The sequence below is a fragment of the Melozone crissalis genome, unplaced genomic scaffold, assembly GCF_028551555.1.
Source record: "Melozone crissalis strain CALT ecotype California unplaced genomic scaffold, PUWL_Pcris_2 ptg000062l_1, whole genome shotgun sequence".
In the NCBI taxonomy this organism is placed as follows: Eukaryota; Metazoa; Chordata; class Aves; order Passeriformes; family Passerellidae; genus Melozone; species Melozone crissalis.
The window spans coordinates 1127324-1143325 of record NW_026535840.1 but is presented as its reverse complement, the minus strand read 5'-3'; the positions used below and the strand labels follow the sequence as shown (position 1 = coordinate 1143325).

The 16002-nt window shown below is 45.3% G+C and overlaps 1 protein-coding gene across 1 annotated transcript in view; it reads right to left on the bottom strand.

Moving 5' to 3' along the window:
* Positions 1 to 16002, bottom strand: part of CDH23 (cadherin related 23) — a 211693-nt gene that overhangs the window by 165828 nt on the left and 29863 nt on the right. Inside the window, exon 4 of the mRNA XM_054288414.1 lies at positions 2256 to 2398. Coding sequence (XP_054144389.1) covers positions 2256 to 2398 — 143 coding nt within the window. The remainder of the gene's footprint in view (positions 1 to 2255; positions 2399 to 16002) is intronic.

Sequence of the window (16002 nt, the reverse complement as noted above, 5' to 3'; positions counted from 1 at the left end):
TTGGTTCTTTGACCATGGATTTTGTTGTGCTCTGCTGCCTGTGCCACACCAGCCTGCTGCATCCCTGCCCTCTCTTCCCCTCCTCACGCACCAGGGACAGCGCAACAGGGAAGAAAGGAAAAGCAGGAGATAAGGAGCAACCTGTTGAGCATTTAAATTTTAAAAACTCAGTAAAATAATCAGAGGAAGCTTCCACGTACCAACTGCTGTCTCTCAAATTATTTTAACACAATTCTTTAGCCTCGGGGTCTGCCGTTTTCTAGAAATCTGTTTTCCTTCTAATCTTCATAGGAGTACAAAAAAAAAATCTTTTAAAATTCATTTTGCCTCTATACATTTGCTCTTTTTCTCTAGCTCATCCTTCCCTGCATCATTTACCTTGCTATGGCTCCTTTTCCCTTCTTTCTGCTCCACAGGACAAGAATTCACCTCTTCCTTTTCCCTTCCCACCACTTCTCCTCAGTGGCTTTGTCCCCCCCTGACTTTTTAAGCACATGCATCCAGTGTTTTCTGCTCCCAGCTTTGTGCCCATCCCCATCCCTTCCCTCTGACTGCTTCCTCCACCACAAATTGTTGTTTACACATCCTTTACACCTTCCCCACATCCATCCTGCCCTCACTGGCTCCCACTTTGAGCCCCTGGGATCAGCTGGGCCCATCCAAGCTCTGCCCAGCTCCTTCCCTCCCCACAAGACGCCTAAAATCTGTTGCTCACCCTCCTGGGCTTGAGGCTGGCATGGGAAATGTGGGGAAGCAGGAGGCATTAGGATGAGGGAAGATTTATGGCTCAGGCCAGCAGCTGCTGGCACGGGGAGGCGGAGGGGAGAGGGGTGAAGAAAAGCACTTTATTTTCCCAAAGTCTCGCTCCTAACACTGTGAAATTGGGTTTGGCCTTCCCCCCAGCCCCAGCCCGAGAGCATCCCTGCTCCTCTGCATGCCAATGCCTGCCTGGCTCTGACTGGGAGCACCAGAGGTGTGTTAATGGGTTTCATCTTCCCCAGGCTGCTGCTGGCCAAGGCAGCACTAAACACAGGGGAAATGAAGCACGTTGCCCAAGTCACATCATATTTTCCCAGTCTTCCTGCTATCACTTCCTCCTTGCTCCAGGAAAGCAGAAAGGGCCAAGGTTTTAGCAAAGCAGGCACCTGGATGGGATTCCAGCCTTGCACACCAAAGCTGCCATTGAAAATAGGAGTGGTGAAACAGCTTTGAGGCAAGGATCCTGCCAAATTTAGCATCCAGCAGCCTGAATCCACAAGAGGATGAAAAGTCTTGATGAGATTGACTAAGCAGGGATACCTCACATCTCTTGACACGCTGTTCTAAATAGTAAAGGATTTAATTGGCACAGAGATTTAAAGAGGAAGCCTGCACATTTCCCTGACTGTGTGAGCAGCTTGGCTCCTTGCTAGACCACCTGCAGCTATTAATTCCTTTACTTTCAGACCTGTTGGAACTCAGTGCATCCATCTGGGTGTCCAGAGTTTTTGGGACCCCCATTGGAGGGCTCAGAGACCCTGGCACACAGCCCAGAACACATGTGGGTTTGATTATGACCTGTGGAGCAAATTACCAGCTTTGTATGAGGACTGAAAGTCACACAGGTTTGAATGGTGTAATAACAAAATGATCACAGGGTGAAAATGTAGATTTTAGGATTTCTGGTATGGCGGTTTTGGGGACAAGATGGAGGAATCTGGGCATGTCCAGCCTTTCTTTCTTCTTGGTCTCCATTTTCTGCAGTGATGCTGGCACTTTGGGATTGGTTTAGGTAGAAGCTCACTGTCTAACACAGGTGATGGGTATTGGGAATTAAGTGTAAATATGTTATAGGTAGTTTGTAGTATAAAAGGACAACACAGAGTGCCTGTGGCTGCCCTGCTGAGCAGATCTGGCTGGGCAGAAAGAAAATTTTATGGATAAGAATTAATAAACAACTTCAAGGCTGAAAACTGAAGAGCTCTGAGTCGTTCTTCAGTTGTGTGGGCTGAAGCAGAGGCATCCTGCACATCTCAGGGCAGCAATTGACAACCAAAACCCGAGACAGACCCACAGGTGTTACTGTAGCACCCAGGAAAACCACCAGGTCAGATGAAACCAGAGCAGGCTGTTCACTGCCCACGTCCCCACTGACGTGGAGAAGCACAGATCACGGTGGGCACACCCAGATCCCCACCTGCAGCAGGGAGCAGCGCCCACCCCAGCTCTCACAGAGGATGGAGAGCCACCATTTCTGTGGTTCATGCCCAGTTTACCTCTCTGTCCAGGGGCTGCCTGAGCCACACCACGCCGGTGAGGCTCTCCACGGCGAAGAAGCGGCTGGCCTCCTCCCCGACCACCCCATAGACCAGGGGGTCGTTGTCCAGGTCCCTGGCCAGCAGCTGGGCCACTGAGGAACCTGGGAGACACAAAGAGGAGAGAAACCATGAGCAAAACCAGGCAGAGAAGAGGAAACGCTGAAAACGCGCAGCTGGTCAGAGAGCAGGGGTCGCAGACATCTTTTACGGAAAATCTTTTCTTTTAAGATTTTTCCTCCTGAGAAGCTGAGAGGCCTCAGGAGCAAAAGGTAAACATTGATTATCTGCTGCTGTGGAATGCAACATGTGCATCTGGGATTGGTCCCATGTGGTTGTTTCTAATTAATGGCCAATCAGTCAGCTGGCTCAGACTCTCTGTCTGAGGCACAAGCTTTTGTTATCATTGTTTGCTATTCTATTCTTAGCCAGCCTTCTGATGGAATCCTTTGAGGATGGGGGGAATGAGGATGAGATTTCTCCTTGGCCACATGGATTTGAGGATGAGGGTGAGGATGAGCTTTCTCCTTGGCCATGTGGATTTGAGGATGGGAGGGATGAGATTTCTCCTTGGCCAGGTGGATTTGAGGATGGGGAGGATGAGGATGAGATTCCTAAATGGCCACATGGATTTGAGGATGGGACACAGTCTGTGTGAGCCACCATGCCCCCAGATCCCCTGGTCAAGGAGAAGAGATGTCCAAATTTCATCCCTCTGGGATATTGAGGGAAGATCCAGCAGAGCAGAGGGCAAAAGCAGCAGCACAGTTTGGATAGCAGAGAGAGCTGGGCAATTCCCAATCCATTGGTGAGACATCAATCACTGCTGAAATAATGGAAAAAGCCAATATGAGATTCCATTAATAAAGAATTAAATGATAGGAACATAATTAATGCCAGTCAACACGATTTTATGGAAAATAGAGCTTGTCAAACAAACCTGATTTTATTCTTTGATGAGAGTACAACTTTGGCAGATAAAGAAGAAATAATAGATTTCTGTGAGGCATTTGCCTTCGCCCTGAGTGACTTTGTGATTAAAGATTTAGTGCCCTAGGACATTGGTGAAGAACATTTTGAGTGAGGAGCTGGCCTGGCAGGTCCCAAGGCCACCAAGCTCACTGGGGACATCACAGTGGGATGTAAAATTGCTGTTGGTACAAGTTCTGTGACACATAAGAGGCGAGACCCAGCAGCCAGGTGAAGCCCTGGGAAATTTGAAGTCTTTCGGGAAAAATTTATTAATTCCAAGCATGCAAGGAGAGGTTGCACACCCTTCCTGCAGAGCCACGGGGCTCTTGGGGAAGTCAGGAGTGGCTTTTAGGCCAAAAAGCTGCTTCTGTCAAGGCTGCAGAGCTACAGCTGCTTGGACCTTCAGCACTGGACTCAAGAGGAAGACAAAAAATTCCAAGAGCTAGCAGAAATGCTTTTCCTTAAAAAAAAAAAAGGCTTTAAAAGCTTGAACTGCCTCATCTATGACTAAGAGGAGTGGGATGACTCAGGCCATCTCGAGCACATCCACAGAGAGGACAAGATGTGATACTGAGCAATGAGCAAGTGCCCGAACCCAAATTCCTGTTTGGAGGAGGAGCAGCGGTTTTGTTTTAAGAGGAGCAGCTAGAATGAACCACTAGGGGAAAATAAACAACAAAAACATTAATTCCACCAACAGGTGCAGTGAGTGATGGGTCACAACCAAAGGCATTTTGGATAGAGACAGAAACAAGTGGCTTTGTCCAGCCTGTGATCAGAGTGCTCATCTGCAGCGTTCCCACCTCTCCATGCAGCCAACCCCACGGATACCAAACCCCTTCACTTTCTCAGACCTTGTATCCCTGATATAAAAATAAAAAAAATTAAATCCCTAAAATAAAAAAAAAGTATTACACATGTATAAAATACAAAACTAACAAATAAATAGAAGACAAGAAGAAACCCAGGCCTGAAATGAGACTTCACAATTGCTTTGCTCCAAGTTTTTTTCCAAGTTTTCCCCCTAAGTTTAGGAGTGTGGTATTAAAGCTTCACCACTTTGACCACCACAGTGACCAAATCAATCAAGGCAGCAGCTTGATTTGATGCTGGAGGATGCTCAAAGCCATCCTTAGCACAGGTTTCTTTGCCCCAAGAAGACAGAAAGACAGTCTCCATGGCTGGGAAAGCCAAAACTTGGACAAAATAAATCCAGGATCATGCCTCTTTATTCTGCCCAGTTTTATTTAAATAGAGAACAGGTTTCCACCCTTTGCATCCCATTAAAAAACCCCACAACAATCATTTGATCATAATTTCCCTCCAGAATAGCAAATACTCCAAAAGGTCTTGGTTGCACATCTTTGGAAGATAAAGGATCTCAAAATTCCTGCTGAATAGGAAAACCTTGTGCCACCCAGTTTTAATAACATTCGTGGTCTGTGAGTTGCAAACCCAGTTGTACCAACAAATAAATAACTAAATTAACAACAATTTAATATTTAACTCTTCTCTCTCTGCACTGCAATGACTTCCAGGGAATTGAATTCCTAAATTCAGGACAACCTGGAGAAGGAGGCAGGGCATGTATAAAATACAAAACCAACAAATAAATAGAAGAAGAAACCCAGGCCTGAAATGAGAAATGAGACTTCACAATTGCTTTGCTCCAAGTTTTTTTCCAAGTTTCCCCCCTAACTTTAGGAGTGTGGTATTAAAGCTTCACCACTTCCACCACCACAGTGACCAAAGTTTGTTCAGATTACCTCCCACTGATTTCTTCGGCACCAATTTATTGTATTTATTGATTTTCTCCTATTTCCCCCCATCACCAGGAAGGCTGGGCAGGGCATGCAGCACATCCCAAAGGAGAACAGCTCCCACCCCTGCCCAGGGTGGTGCTGAAGCCTCTGCAGCCCCAGCGAGGGCTGAGGGAACAGGGACAAATGATCTTCCTGCAGCACAGAGCTATGGGCTCCATTTGTTTCCCCTCAGGAATCAGACAGGGCACTTAAGTGTCTTGATTCCAGCAGATAATCAGAATTTATCTTGTCTCCCTGTGCCTCCTTTCTCTCAATCACAGCTACTTCTCCCTCTTTTCTCACACATACACAGATTTTCTTCTTTCTCCAAGTGTTGAACTTTGATTGACCTCAGGAGCCTTTTTTTTCTTTTTTTTCTTTTTTACTTTTTGCTGTCGTTTTCTTCCTGATCTGCTTTTATTATATATATTTTTTTAGGTTTGGCTGTTTTAGGGGGGCATTTTAGCATCCCATTGAGGAACTCTGGTCTCAGCACTTACAGCTGTGAACATCTGCATTTTTCCTTTACATTTTTCTTGCCCTTCCACTTTGCCAAGGAGGAAATTGGGAAAAGGGGCTGCGCCCCATCAATTCATCTCCACTGGTTCTGCTCTGCAGAGGAGGATGAGAAGAGATAAAAAACAAACTCAAACCCAGTCTCTGGAAGGATCCCAGAGCTCCCAGAAGGTTCTGGAAAGTGCAGAGCCCCAGGGAAAGATGCAGATGTTGACCCAGGGCAGCAGGAAGGGGCTGGGCTGGGATGGAGGGCACACAAGGAGCAGGTTTCTAATTAATTGCCTAATAAGCTTCTCTTTTGAGAGGGCTGATTCATACCCATGTGGAGTTAATAGGAATTTCTGCATTGGCTTTTGGGCTCAAGAACTGAGGCATCAGCTCTGCTTTAATATGAAAAGCATTTTAATCCTGATTTTAACATTTAATCCTGATTTTAACAATCGGTTTCTCCCCCAGTGAGCTCTGGGTCATTTGTTGTGGGCACAGACAACACATTTTGGCTTCTTCACCAAGGCCACAAGCTGGCACAGGGAACCAACACCTCAGCAACTCCTTAACCCAGCAGAAAATCAGTTAAAAATCATTTCAGTACCACCACACTGAACTTCCAAAAGTAAAACTTCCACCACATTTCTGTGCCATTCACATTCTCTGGAAAAATCCCTTCACCCAGGGTTTTTCTCTTGGGAAGCTGAGAAGCCTCAGAGAAAAAGGAAAACAATTCTTCTCTCATTTGCTTCTCCTGTGTTGTGCTCATGTGGAATGTTTTTGGAGATTGTTTACCCACAGGTGATTGTTTCATTGGATTTCAGTGTGAGTTGTTTTCACTCTTTGGCCAATCAGTGCCAAGCTGTTCTGGGACTCTGGAAAGAGTCACGAGTTTTACTATTATTATTTTTTTAGCCTTCTGTCTGTATCCTTTCTGTATTCTTTAGTATAGTATCTTTATTCTTTAGTCTTGTATAACAGTATAATATAATACAGACACATCATATCTATATAATATATAGATCTATATATAGGTATGCATAATAGATATCTATATATATAGATATATATAATATCTCTATCTAGATTAATATAATGTAATATAATATAATATAATATAATATAATATAATATAATATAATGGAGTATAATATCAGTATAGTATAATATAATATAATATAATATAATATAATATAATATAATGGAATAGAATAGAGTATCAGTATATATAGTGTAGTATAATATATTATAATAAAGTAATAAATTAGCCTTCTGAGAACATGGAATCAGATGCCACATTCCTTCCTTTTTTGGGGCTTCCCTGCAAATACAGTACATTTTTTGGGCTCCCTTTTTTCCCTGTGAGGGAGATGGGCCAGCCCAGCCCCATTCCCATTTCCTGCCCCAGTCACCCCAGCACAGCCTCTCCAATCAGCCCAGTTCACCACAGCAGGCTGGCCCCTCATCACAGGGGATTTGATGGATTCGATCTTGAAATTCCAGCCCTGTTCTTCTCATTTGTCACCTGCTCCCTTTCCTTTGCCTCTAATTCATTTTCCCTTTCACCTCTCAGAAAATATAAAAAAGAAAAAAAAAATAAAAAAGGGGGAATAGAAAGCTCTTCTGGAGATGCTTTCCCCAAGATTTTGAAAAGAAAGGATGAAGTGCCAATATTTCTGTGCTGCTCAGCAGTCTCCGAGCAATGAGAGGGAAAGAAAAGGAAGTAAAGTAAAATCTGCTTTCAGGCAGGAGGTCACAGGAGCTGCTCCCATGTTTGGAATGAGGCTTCCTCAGTTTCCTGCAGGGCACAAACCAGAAACCCAGAGCTGAGTGTGCACAGAAAACCCTGATATGGAGGGGACAACGCCAGCATGGGAGGGCAACCAAAGCCCAGCAGGGCTCAGCACATCTATCCAGGTGTGACAGATGAGCAATGCCATGGCTGACTCTCACAATTAAAAGGCAAATATTATGTATTTATGTTAAGTTTTATGGATTTATAGTTATATAAATTTAAGGAAGTAAAATTCCATCACTGGACAGCAAAGAAGGAGTCCACAGACAGAACTTTGGGAGGGTCTAAAGGATTAAAAGGTGGAACCTCCACTGTGTGGATGAGCAGCACATCGTGGGGAAAATCCTCTGCTCCCAGCACTGTAATATTTTCTCTGTACAGTCTTCTGTATTATTTTTGATAAGGTTTCATTAAACCTTTGAAAATTTTTGGATTTTCTTTTTTTAAAATTTTTTGAGGATCATTTCTCCCCAGGGTCTCTCCACCTTCATTCCTGCGCTCCCTGGCTGAACCAGAACTGCAAATCCCCTGATGCCAAGGCTCTCTCCCAAAGCAGGTGTCTGGTAGCTCATTCCATAAGCACAACCTCAACAGATCCTCCCTGACCTCCTTCTCACAATGGGCTCCACCACTTAAGCCAAAACTTTCCAGAGGGACTTGGCTAGGGAAGTTTCCACTCCTAAAATTCAATGTGAGCTCAGCGTTACACGTTTCTCTTTCCAGCTGCTGGTGGGGAGCACCAGCTCCTCCTCTCCAATTCCTGCACTGCAGAGCCAGCCAGACACCAGCATCTCTTAGAAAAGGCTTTCACAATAAACAAATTTTAAAAAATACATTTTTTGGACTATTAGTGTGAGGGAAAAGCCTTGGACCAGCTGGTGCAGGAACCACGAGCTGCTGTCATGTATGGCAGGGAAAGGAGCCAAACACAGAGGTGACAGGAAAGAGGGAAAACAAATCTGTGCAGTCAAAACCATTTCTGAGGGAGTTTGTCAAGCTGGGAAGTGAAAAGCACAGCAGAAGAATTTCTCCTCAGATGCTCTGAGACAGAGCCTGTAATTTCTCTGCTGTGTTTGCTTGTTTAAGTGGGGACTCAGTGTGGAGGCAGAATCCATGAGCAGAGCTGACAGCCAGTGGGTAAACCTCAAAGAGAGGCATTACCTGCCCACTCCCAGCTCTCAGAGGTGTTTAAAGCTGTTTAAAAGGGCTTTTGAAGCTGTGTAAGACAGGCAGAGCACAGCACAGAAGAGCTGAGCATCGCCATTTACAGAGGGCTCCTCTGCTTTGCTCAGGACTGATCACTCTGGTTAACCCTACAACACAAATGAGAGGAGGAGAACCACAAAAATATCAATGGCACACTGAAATTTCTGCACATTATCATTAAAATACTCCTGAGGCTCTCCTGGAGGATGCTGTGCATGCAGCCCCTGGCTGCTGCCATCCTCCCCATTAAAGTCAACATCTATGTCCATGGTTAATAGAGAGTAAATGCCCTCCATCAGCCTTTAGCAGGTGTTAAAGCAGCACAGGTATCACACAAACTCTTCAAAATCACCTTGAGGAGGTGTGAAAGCAGCACAGGTACCACATAGGCTCTCCAAACCCACCTTTAAATGGAATTAAAGCAGCACAGGTTCCACACAGGCTCTCCAAACCCACCTTGAGCAGGTGTTAAAGCAGCACTTAAAAAAAAAAAATCTTAAAAATCTTAAAAATAATTTCCTCTCCAAACTGCCTGGGTGCCTCATAATTACCAAGAATGATCACAGACCCATTCGTTTGATCCTAAAATTAATACATCATGTTCGGAACCGTATAGCATTAATTTATCACCAAGATTTATGAAACTTGTACTTTTTTTTCTAATGAGTTTTATGCAAATTCTCCTCCATCCATTGTTTGCACCCTTTTTTTTTAAAAAAAAAAAAAAAAAGTTTTCTTGCAGAAGCTGGTCTGTCAGAAAGTCTCATTGACTTTTATTGATATCTGTCCTTCTCTCCTCGTGCCCACAACAGGAGGGGGAAGGAGAGGAGCTCCAGCCTGGATGGGATCCTGTTCACACCCCTAAATATCAGGGAAATCCTGAAAAAAAACCCCAAATATCAGGGGAATCCTGAAAAAAAACTAAATATCAGGGGAATCCTGGAAAAAACCCCAAATATTGGGAGAATCCTTGAAAAACCCTAAATATCAGGGGAATCCTGGAAAAACCCCAAATTTCGAGGGAATCCTGGAAAAACCCTAAATGTCTGTGGAATCCTGGAAAAAAACCCAAATATCAGAGGAATCCAGGAAAGCCTGGCTAATGCAGCCCTGATTAACACATCTGACACAAAGTTGGAACCCTAAATTCTTACAATATCCTTTTCTAATTAACTTCTGAAGCCATGAACAGCCCAGAAAGAACAAGGGGTGTTGCATTTGTTCCTTCCTGTCTTCTTCTCAACTCCTTCAAAAAATCTTCATTTTTTAAACTAACTTAGACCTTCTAGCCAACTCCCTCCAAAAGTGTTCATTTTTTAAAATCACCTAGACCTTCTACCCAACTCCCTCCAAAAATGTTCAGTTTCTAAACTAACTTAGAACTTCTACCCAGCTTTCTCTAAAAATGTTCATTTTTTTAAAACTAACTTTTGGAGGGAATTGGGTAGAAGGTCTAAGTTAGCTTTAAAAATGAACATTTTTGGAGGGAGTTGGGTAGAAGGTCTAAATGTTCATTTTTTAATCTAACTTAGACCTTCTACCCAATTCCCCCCAAAAATCTTCATTTTTTAAACTAGTTTAGACCTTCTACCCAACTCCCTCCAAAAATGTAAACTTTTAAAACTAACTTAGACCTTCTACCCAATTCCCTCCGAAAGTTAGTTTAAAAAATGAACGTTTTTGGAGGGAGCTGGGTAGAAGGTCTAAGTTAGTTTAAAAAATGAAGATTTTGGAGGGAGTTGGGTAGAAGGTCTAAATGCTCATGAGCACAGAACGCAGGAGGGCAGAGACCAGAAGATGCAGCCCTTGAGCTCAGTGCTTCTCCTTGGCCTCATCTCACTTCCTAGAAAAAACCACCAGGGCAAACAGGAGGAGAGCAGAACCCCAGAAATGGATTTAATGAGGTGCTTTGCTGCTTTGGTGTAAATAAATGATTTACAAGTAAGGCGACACGTGCGGGGTTTTGCATTTTAGCCAGGCGCGGTAACGTAGCTCCGCGTTAATTAGAGAAGAGAAGCTGCTCTGCAATTAATATGAGGTGGGAGATAAAGCTCATTAGGTTGCAGTGCCCAAGGACTGCTGGACACCTCTGGGGTGTCAGACACCCCCAGCATTGTCAGGAAGGCACATCAGCAATGCTAATGGAGCGCTCACAGGATGCTGGGGGCTCCTGGGGACTTCTAAAGGCTTTCCAACCCAAACCTCCTGCCAGCGGACATCTTCAACCAGAGCAGGCTCCTCAGAGCCTTGTCCAACCTCACCTAGCGATGAAGATGCCCTACTGTCAAAAAATCCTTGCTTAACTTAATTTAAATCAACTCTCTTCCAGCTTGAAGCCATCAGCCCTTTTCCCATTGCAACAGGCCCTGCTGAAAGCCCCTCTGCTGAACTCCACCAGCTGCCCCGTCAAGCTGAGGAGCTGATCAACGTGAATGGGGGAGAGAGGAAAAAAAACCAAAACCAACAACAAAACGAACATGTCAGCAAATTCCACTTGCGCGAGGGAAGGGCGTTCATTCGCGTCTCGTTTGAAATCTCATCTGCGCCTCACAAAGGCTGAGCCATCCCCAAAGCTCTCAGTCTCACAGGGAATACAAACCCTCCTCTCGTGCTACAGCTCCTGCCCAGCTGCTCTGCTCTCTGAATGGCTCGGGAGAACAAAAATCCAGCCACGCTCAGCCCAAATAGCACAGGGTGTTTGGCTCCAAAGTGGGATTGGGTACCAGCATCCAAATCCACTATTCCTGAGAGGAATAGTGGGTTTGTCTTTACAAGCAAGCTGGGGTAGATAAAACTAGCACTGCTGGGAGATAAAACCAGCACTGGGAGAGAAAAGAAACAATGGGAAGGGTTCCACTGATTGATAAATGGAAAAAGAGATTTTCTTTTACAAATAAACTTTAGGTTTGCTGATCAATGAAATTAAGACATTGAAAGATGAAAGAAACAATGGGGAAGAAAAACCTCCTAAATTCCATAAGAATTAAAAATTAAAAGGGAGGGTTGTACATTAGAGGGGAATCTTTGGATTCAGTGTTTTGGGAAGTCTGTACCTCTCAAGTGCCTCAGCCAGTGGGGAAAGAGAGAAGGGAAATGTAGCTGGGAAATTGGGATAAAAGGAGGCTGCATCCTCCAAAAATCTGAGAGATCGCAGGGGATGCCCCATGGCCTCTCCCTGTATTCAAATAAAGCCAAAAAAGGACTCCTGTGTCTCCTTTTTGGACATAAACCTCTGGTGTTTGTGGATTGATTTCCCTAACATCCCCAAGGCAGAGGAAATGGAGCCAGCGGTCAGGTCTTGTCTGCAGATCTCAGCTCCTCGAGTGAACTGGCCTTGGGCTGTCACCGTAACTCTCTGAGGTTTCACAACATGCGCTGGGTGATGAATTCTGCCTCGTTATAATGGAGATGCAGCGAAATCCCTTCCTGATTTATCTCCCCAGGGTTGAGTTAGTGCCTCCTGATCTCCAAGATACGGCTGCAGCAAAAGCAGGGCTTGAGCAACGGGGCAGGAATCAGAAACACGAGGGAGACGGTTTTGGATAGGTCACATTTCCTCCTCCTGTTGTCATCCTATTGCAGGGGTTCCATGCTGTTGTCTCCTTATCTCAAAAGTTCCAAACCTTCTTGGTGTGTCTCATGGACAGCTCTCAGAGCACTGACTCTTTCTTCCCAAAGCAGCCAACTGACCCCAGTTCCCTTCTCAATCCCACCCCACTCTTTTATAGACTCTTCTTCTCACTGTTTGCAGCTGTGGCCTGCTAAAGTCAGGCCTGCTCCTGATCTTGGATAATTCTCCCAGTTGCAACTTGCAACTCCTTAGGGGTGAGATTACTCTCTACACTATCTTTATTTTCTTGTATTTTATCCCCCTACATCTTCCTCCTTGCATCATAGAGTCGTGGCAGGATTTGAGTTGCAAGGGACCTTACAGACCACTTTGCTCCAGGGACACCTTCCACAATCCCAAACTGCTCCAGGCCCTGTCCAGCCTTGCCTTGGACACTTCCAGAGATGGGGCAGCCACAATGAAAACAACAAAACGTTTGAGAGAACCAAGAGAAGCAGCCAGGCCTTGGAAGTCTCTCCTCAAAGATGACAAACACACGCAGCCCATCAACCCAGCTCCTCCAGGCCCCTTGGGGCTGGCGACAGCTCGGACAGAGAATTTCCTCCCATGCCTCCCTCTTCGTCCCTCTGAAATGCCACAGAGGAGGTGGGGGGACCCTTGGCAGGTGCTGTGTGAGGCAGGAGCTTATCTGCAGCCCCGGCAGGGCACGCAGTAAATTGCCTGTTGATGAATGAGGCTATTTAGGAGCCGCTGGTTATTAATGAGGCCGACGTGCAGAGACATTGAGGAGCAGCCCCACGTCCCATTGTCCCCTCCCTGTGAGTAATGGAGCACCTCAGCTACAGGGCTCCACTACCAGCTTGGCCTGTTCAGCAGCAGGAACAAAACAGGGCCCAGGGAAATGGATGGAGAGTGCTGAACTGATGGCTCCAGTGTGCTGATAAAACCAAGCTCCTCTGGGAGACATCAGGCAAAGCTGAAGTCTTTGGATGGAATTAAACCTAACCCAGTGACCAAGGCTCTCCCACTCACTCCTGTGAGCTCCCAATCTCTGGTCCTGTGCAGCAAACCCACCCCAAAACCAGGGAAAAGCTAAACAGGAACAAAATAGAGCCCAGGGATATGGATGGAGAGCTGATGGTTCCAGTGTGCTGATAAAGCCAAGTTGGGCAAAGCTCCAGTCTTTAGATGGAATTAAATCCAACCCAGTGACCAAGGCTCTCCCACTCATCCCTGTGAGCTCCCACCAGCCTTATACATCTCCAATCTATGGTCCTGTGCAGCAAACCCACCCCAAAAACAGGGAAAAGACAAACAGGAACAAAACAAGGCCCAGGGAAATCGATGAGGAGTGCTGCACTGGTGACTCCAGTGCGCTAATAAAGCCAAGTTGGGCTAAGCTGCAGTCTTTAGATGGAATTAAACCCAACCCAGTGACCAAGGCTCTCCCACTCATCCCTGTGAGCTCCCACCAGCCTCATACAGCTCCAGCCCCTGGTCCTGTGCAGCAAACCCACCCCAAAACCAGGGAGAAGCCAAGCCCAGCAGCCCAAGCTGCCAGCAGCCGCGGTCCAGCCGTACTCACAACCTGGAGCACGGCAGGGCTGATCCCTGCTGAAGCCCAGGAGGCTCTCACAGCGCCACTGCCTCACTCAGCACGTCACAGCTGTCTAAACACGGCCAAGAGGACAATGAGTGAGAAATAAAGAGGCTGTTTATGGCAGGAGGAAGCCTTGGAGCAGAGCTGCACAGAGGCTGGTGGCAGAGCGAGGCAGAGCGCGCGAGCGCACAGCTGTAAACTTGTTTCTGAGTTAATACACCCACGAGTGTTTTTTTCTTTTCCTATGAAAGCACACTCTTCTGCAAACAAACATCTGGAGAGCTCTGTTACAGCTGGACCATTATCCCCAGTGGCTGGGGCATTCAATTAATTTAGCCTTTCTCATTTGCGAGTTGTCTGCAAATAGACTCGGCTTTGCAGGAATCTATTTGTTATTTGAATATACCCAGTGAATGGTTTATTAAAAACATATTTCAGGCCCAGGATTTCTCACTAATTGCTCCTACAACTGTCGCTCTGAGTGCTGGCAACTGGCAGCTCACCCCACAGAAATGGTCACCGTGGTCAGGTGGGAATGCCTTTGCATTTTGATGGAATGGATTCTGCCTCTGGAAAGAGCTTTCTGAGGGGCTGTGGAGGCACCTGCACAAAAACACATCCTCACGCAAGCACACAGCATCCAGCCTGCCTCAGCTTCCCAAAAAAGCACTCAACAGCTGCTCCAGTGCTGTGATAGAGGTGGACAAAGGCTTGTTTCTTCATGTAGAGTAGCTGAATGTTTATTGTACACAGTTTATTTTTATATGGTGTTAAAATGTACTTGTGTTTGAATTTAATAGGTCAGCAAATTGCTGACACTCAGTTTATTGGTTGGCAATGCTTAGTGTACATGTTTATTTAATTTTTTTTTTCTTTCTAGATAACGTTTGTCACAGACATCTTTATGGAAAATCCTTTCCTTAGGATTTTTCCTCCTGAGAAGCTGACAGGCCTCAGGAACAAAATGCAAACAATGGTTATCTGCTGCTGTGGAATGCAACAGGTGCATCTGGGATTGGTCTTATGTGGTTGTTTCTAATTAATGGCCAGTCACAGTCAGCTGGCTCGGACAGAGAGTCTGAGCCATAAACCTTTGTTATCATTCCTTCCTATTCTATTCTTAGCCAGCTTTCTGATGAAATCCTTTCTTTTATTCTTTTAGTATAGTTTTAATGTAATATATATAATAAAATAATAAATCAGCCTTCTGAAACATGGAGTCAGATCCTCATCTCTTCCCTCAACCAAAAACCCCTGTAAACACCATCACAAAAGTTTACTTTTTTTTTTCCCCCCCCCACTATTTCTCACGGGATAGGCTTTTTATTAATATAGATGCAAACTGTTTTCTCACAGAATAGATTGGGTTTTATTCTTATGATTTTTTTCTCAAAGGAACTTCTCGGGCTAGTAGCTACCTTAGCTGAAATAGCAAGGTCTGATTTTGTAAGGCTTTTCTAAGGTTTTACATATATGTAACAGTGATATGTGAGATGTCCTAACCCAAGCCATTTTAGGATTCCATGATTCCCCTGTCCAAGGTGGCCTGGGAGAGCCTGGCTGCTCTTTCTGCAGGCTGGGTCAGAGCTGCAAGGGGTGGCTGAGCCTGCACAGCCCTCCTTGCACAGTGTCCACATCAGCCAGTGCTCAAAAAATCCTCCCTCAGTCATATGGTAAAGCAAATCACATTTAAAAATAAAAAAAAAAAGGCCTGCACACCCCTCCTCACCTGGAGTCCACATCAGCCAGTGCTCAAAAAAAACGTCCCTGAGTCACATGGAAAAGCACATCACATCTAAAAATCCAAACTGAACACAGAACTCCACGCTCAGTCCCAGCTGCTGGCTTGTTTGAAAGCAAAAAGAAAGCAATCACTGAGGTTTCACAGACTGTTCTAAAAGTGGAAATTTATGAAGAGGAAAGTGAGCCAGTGAGTCCCAGTTTTAGGCTTTTTTCTTTCAATTGCTCAGAGTGAAGACTTGATTGGGGGAGAAATGGGCATTGACCACCAAATTCAGCATCTCCCTGCTACATGTATACAGATGTCACACACATCCATTTTTTTCCAGCCCCTTTGGAGCAGCAGCTCCAACTCCCATGCCAGTCCTGCCTCTTGTAGAGCTGAACCTTTCCTGTGTTATTGAACCATTTATTGGATGAAGAAAACACTCTCCGCTCTTTCCACCTAAAATGGATTTCCAGACTGAATCCACACCAGCCCCTTGGCCCCACTGAAGGACATTATGGATCTCCCTAAA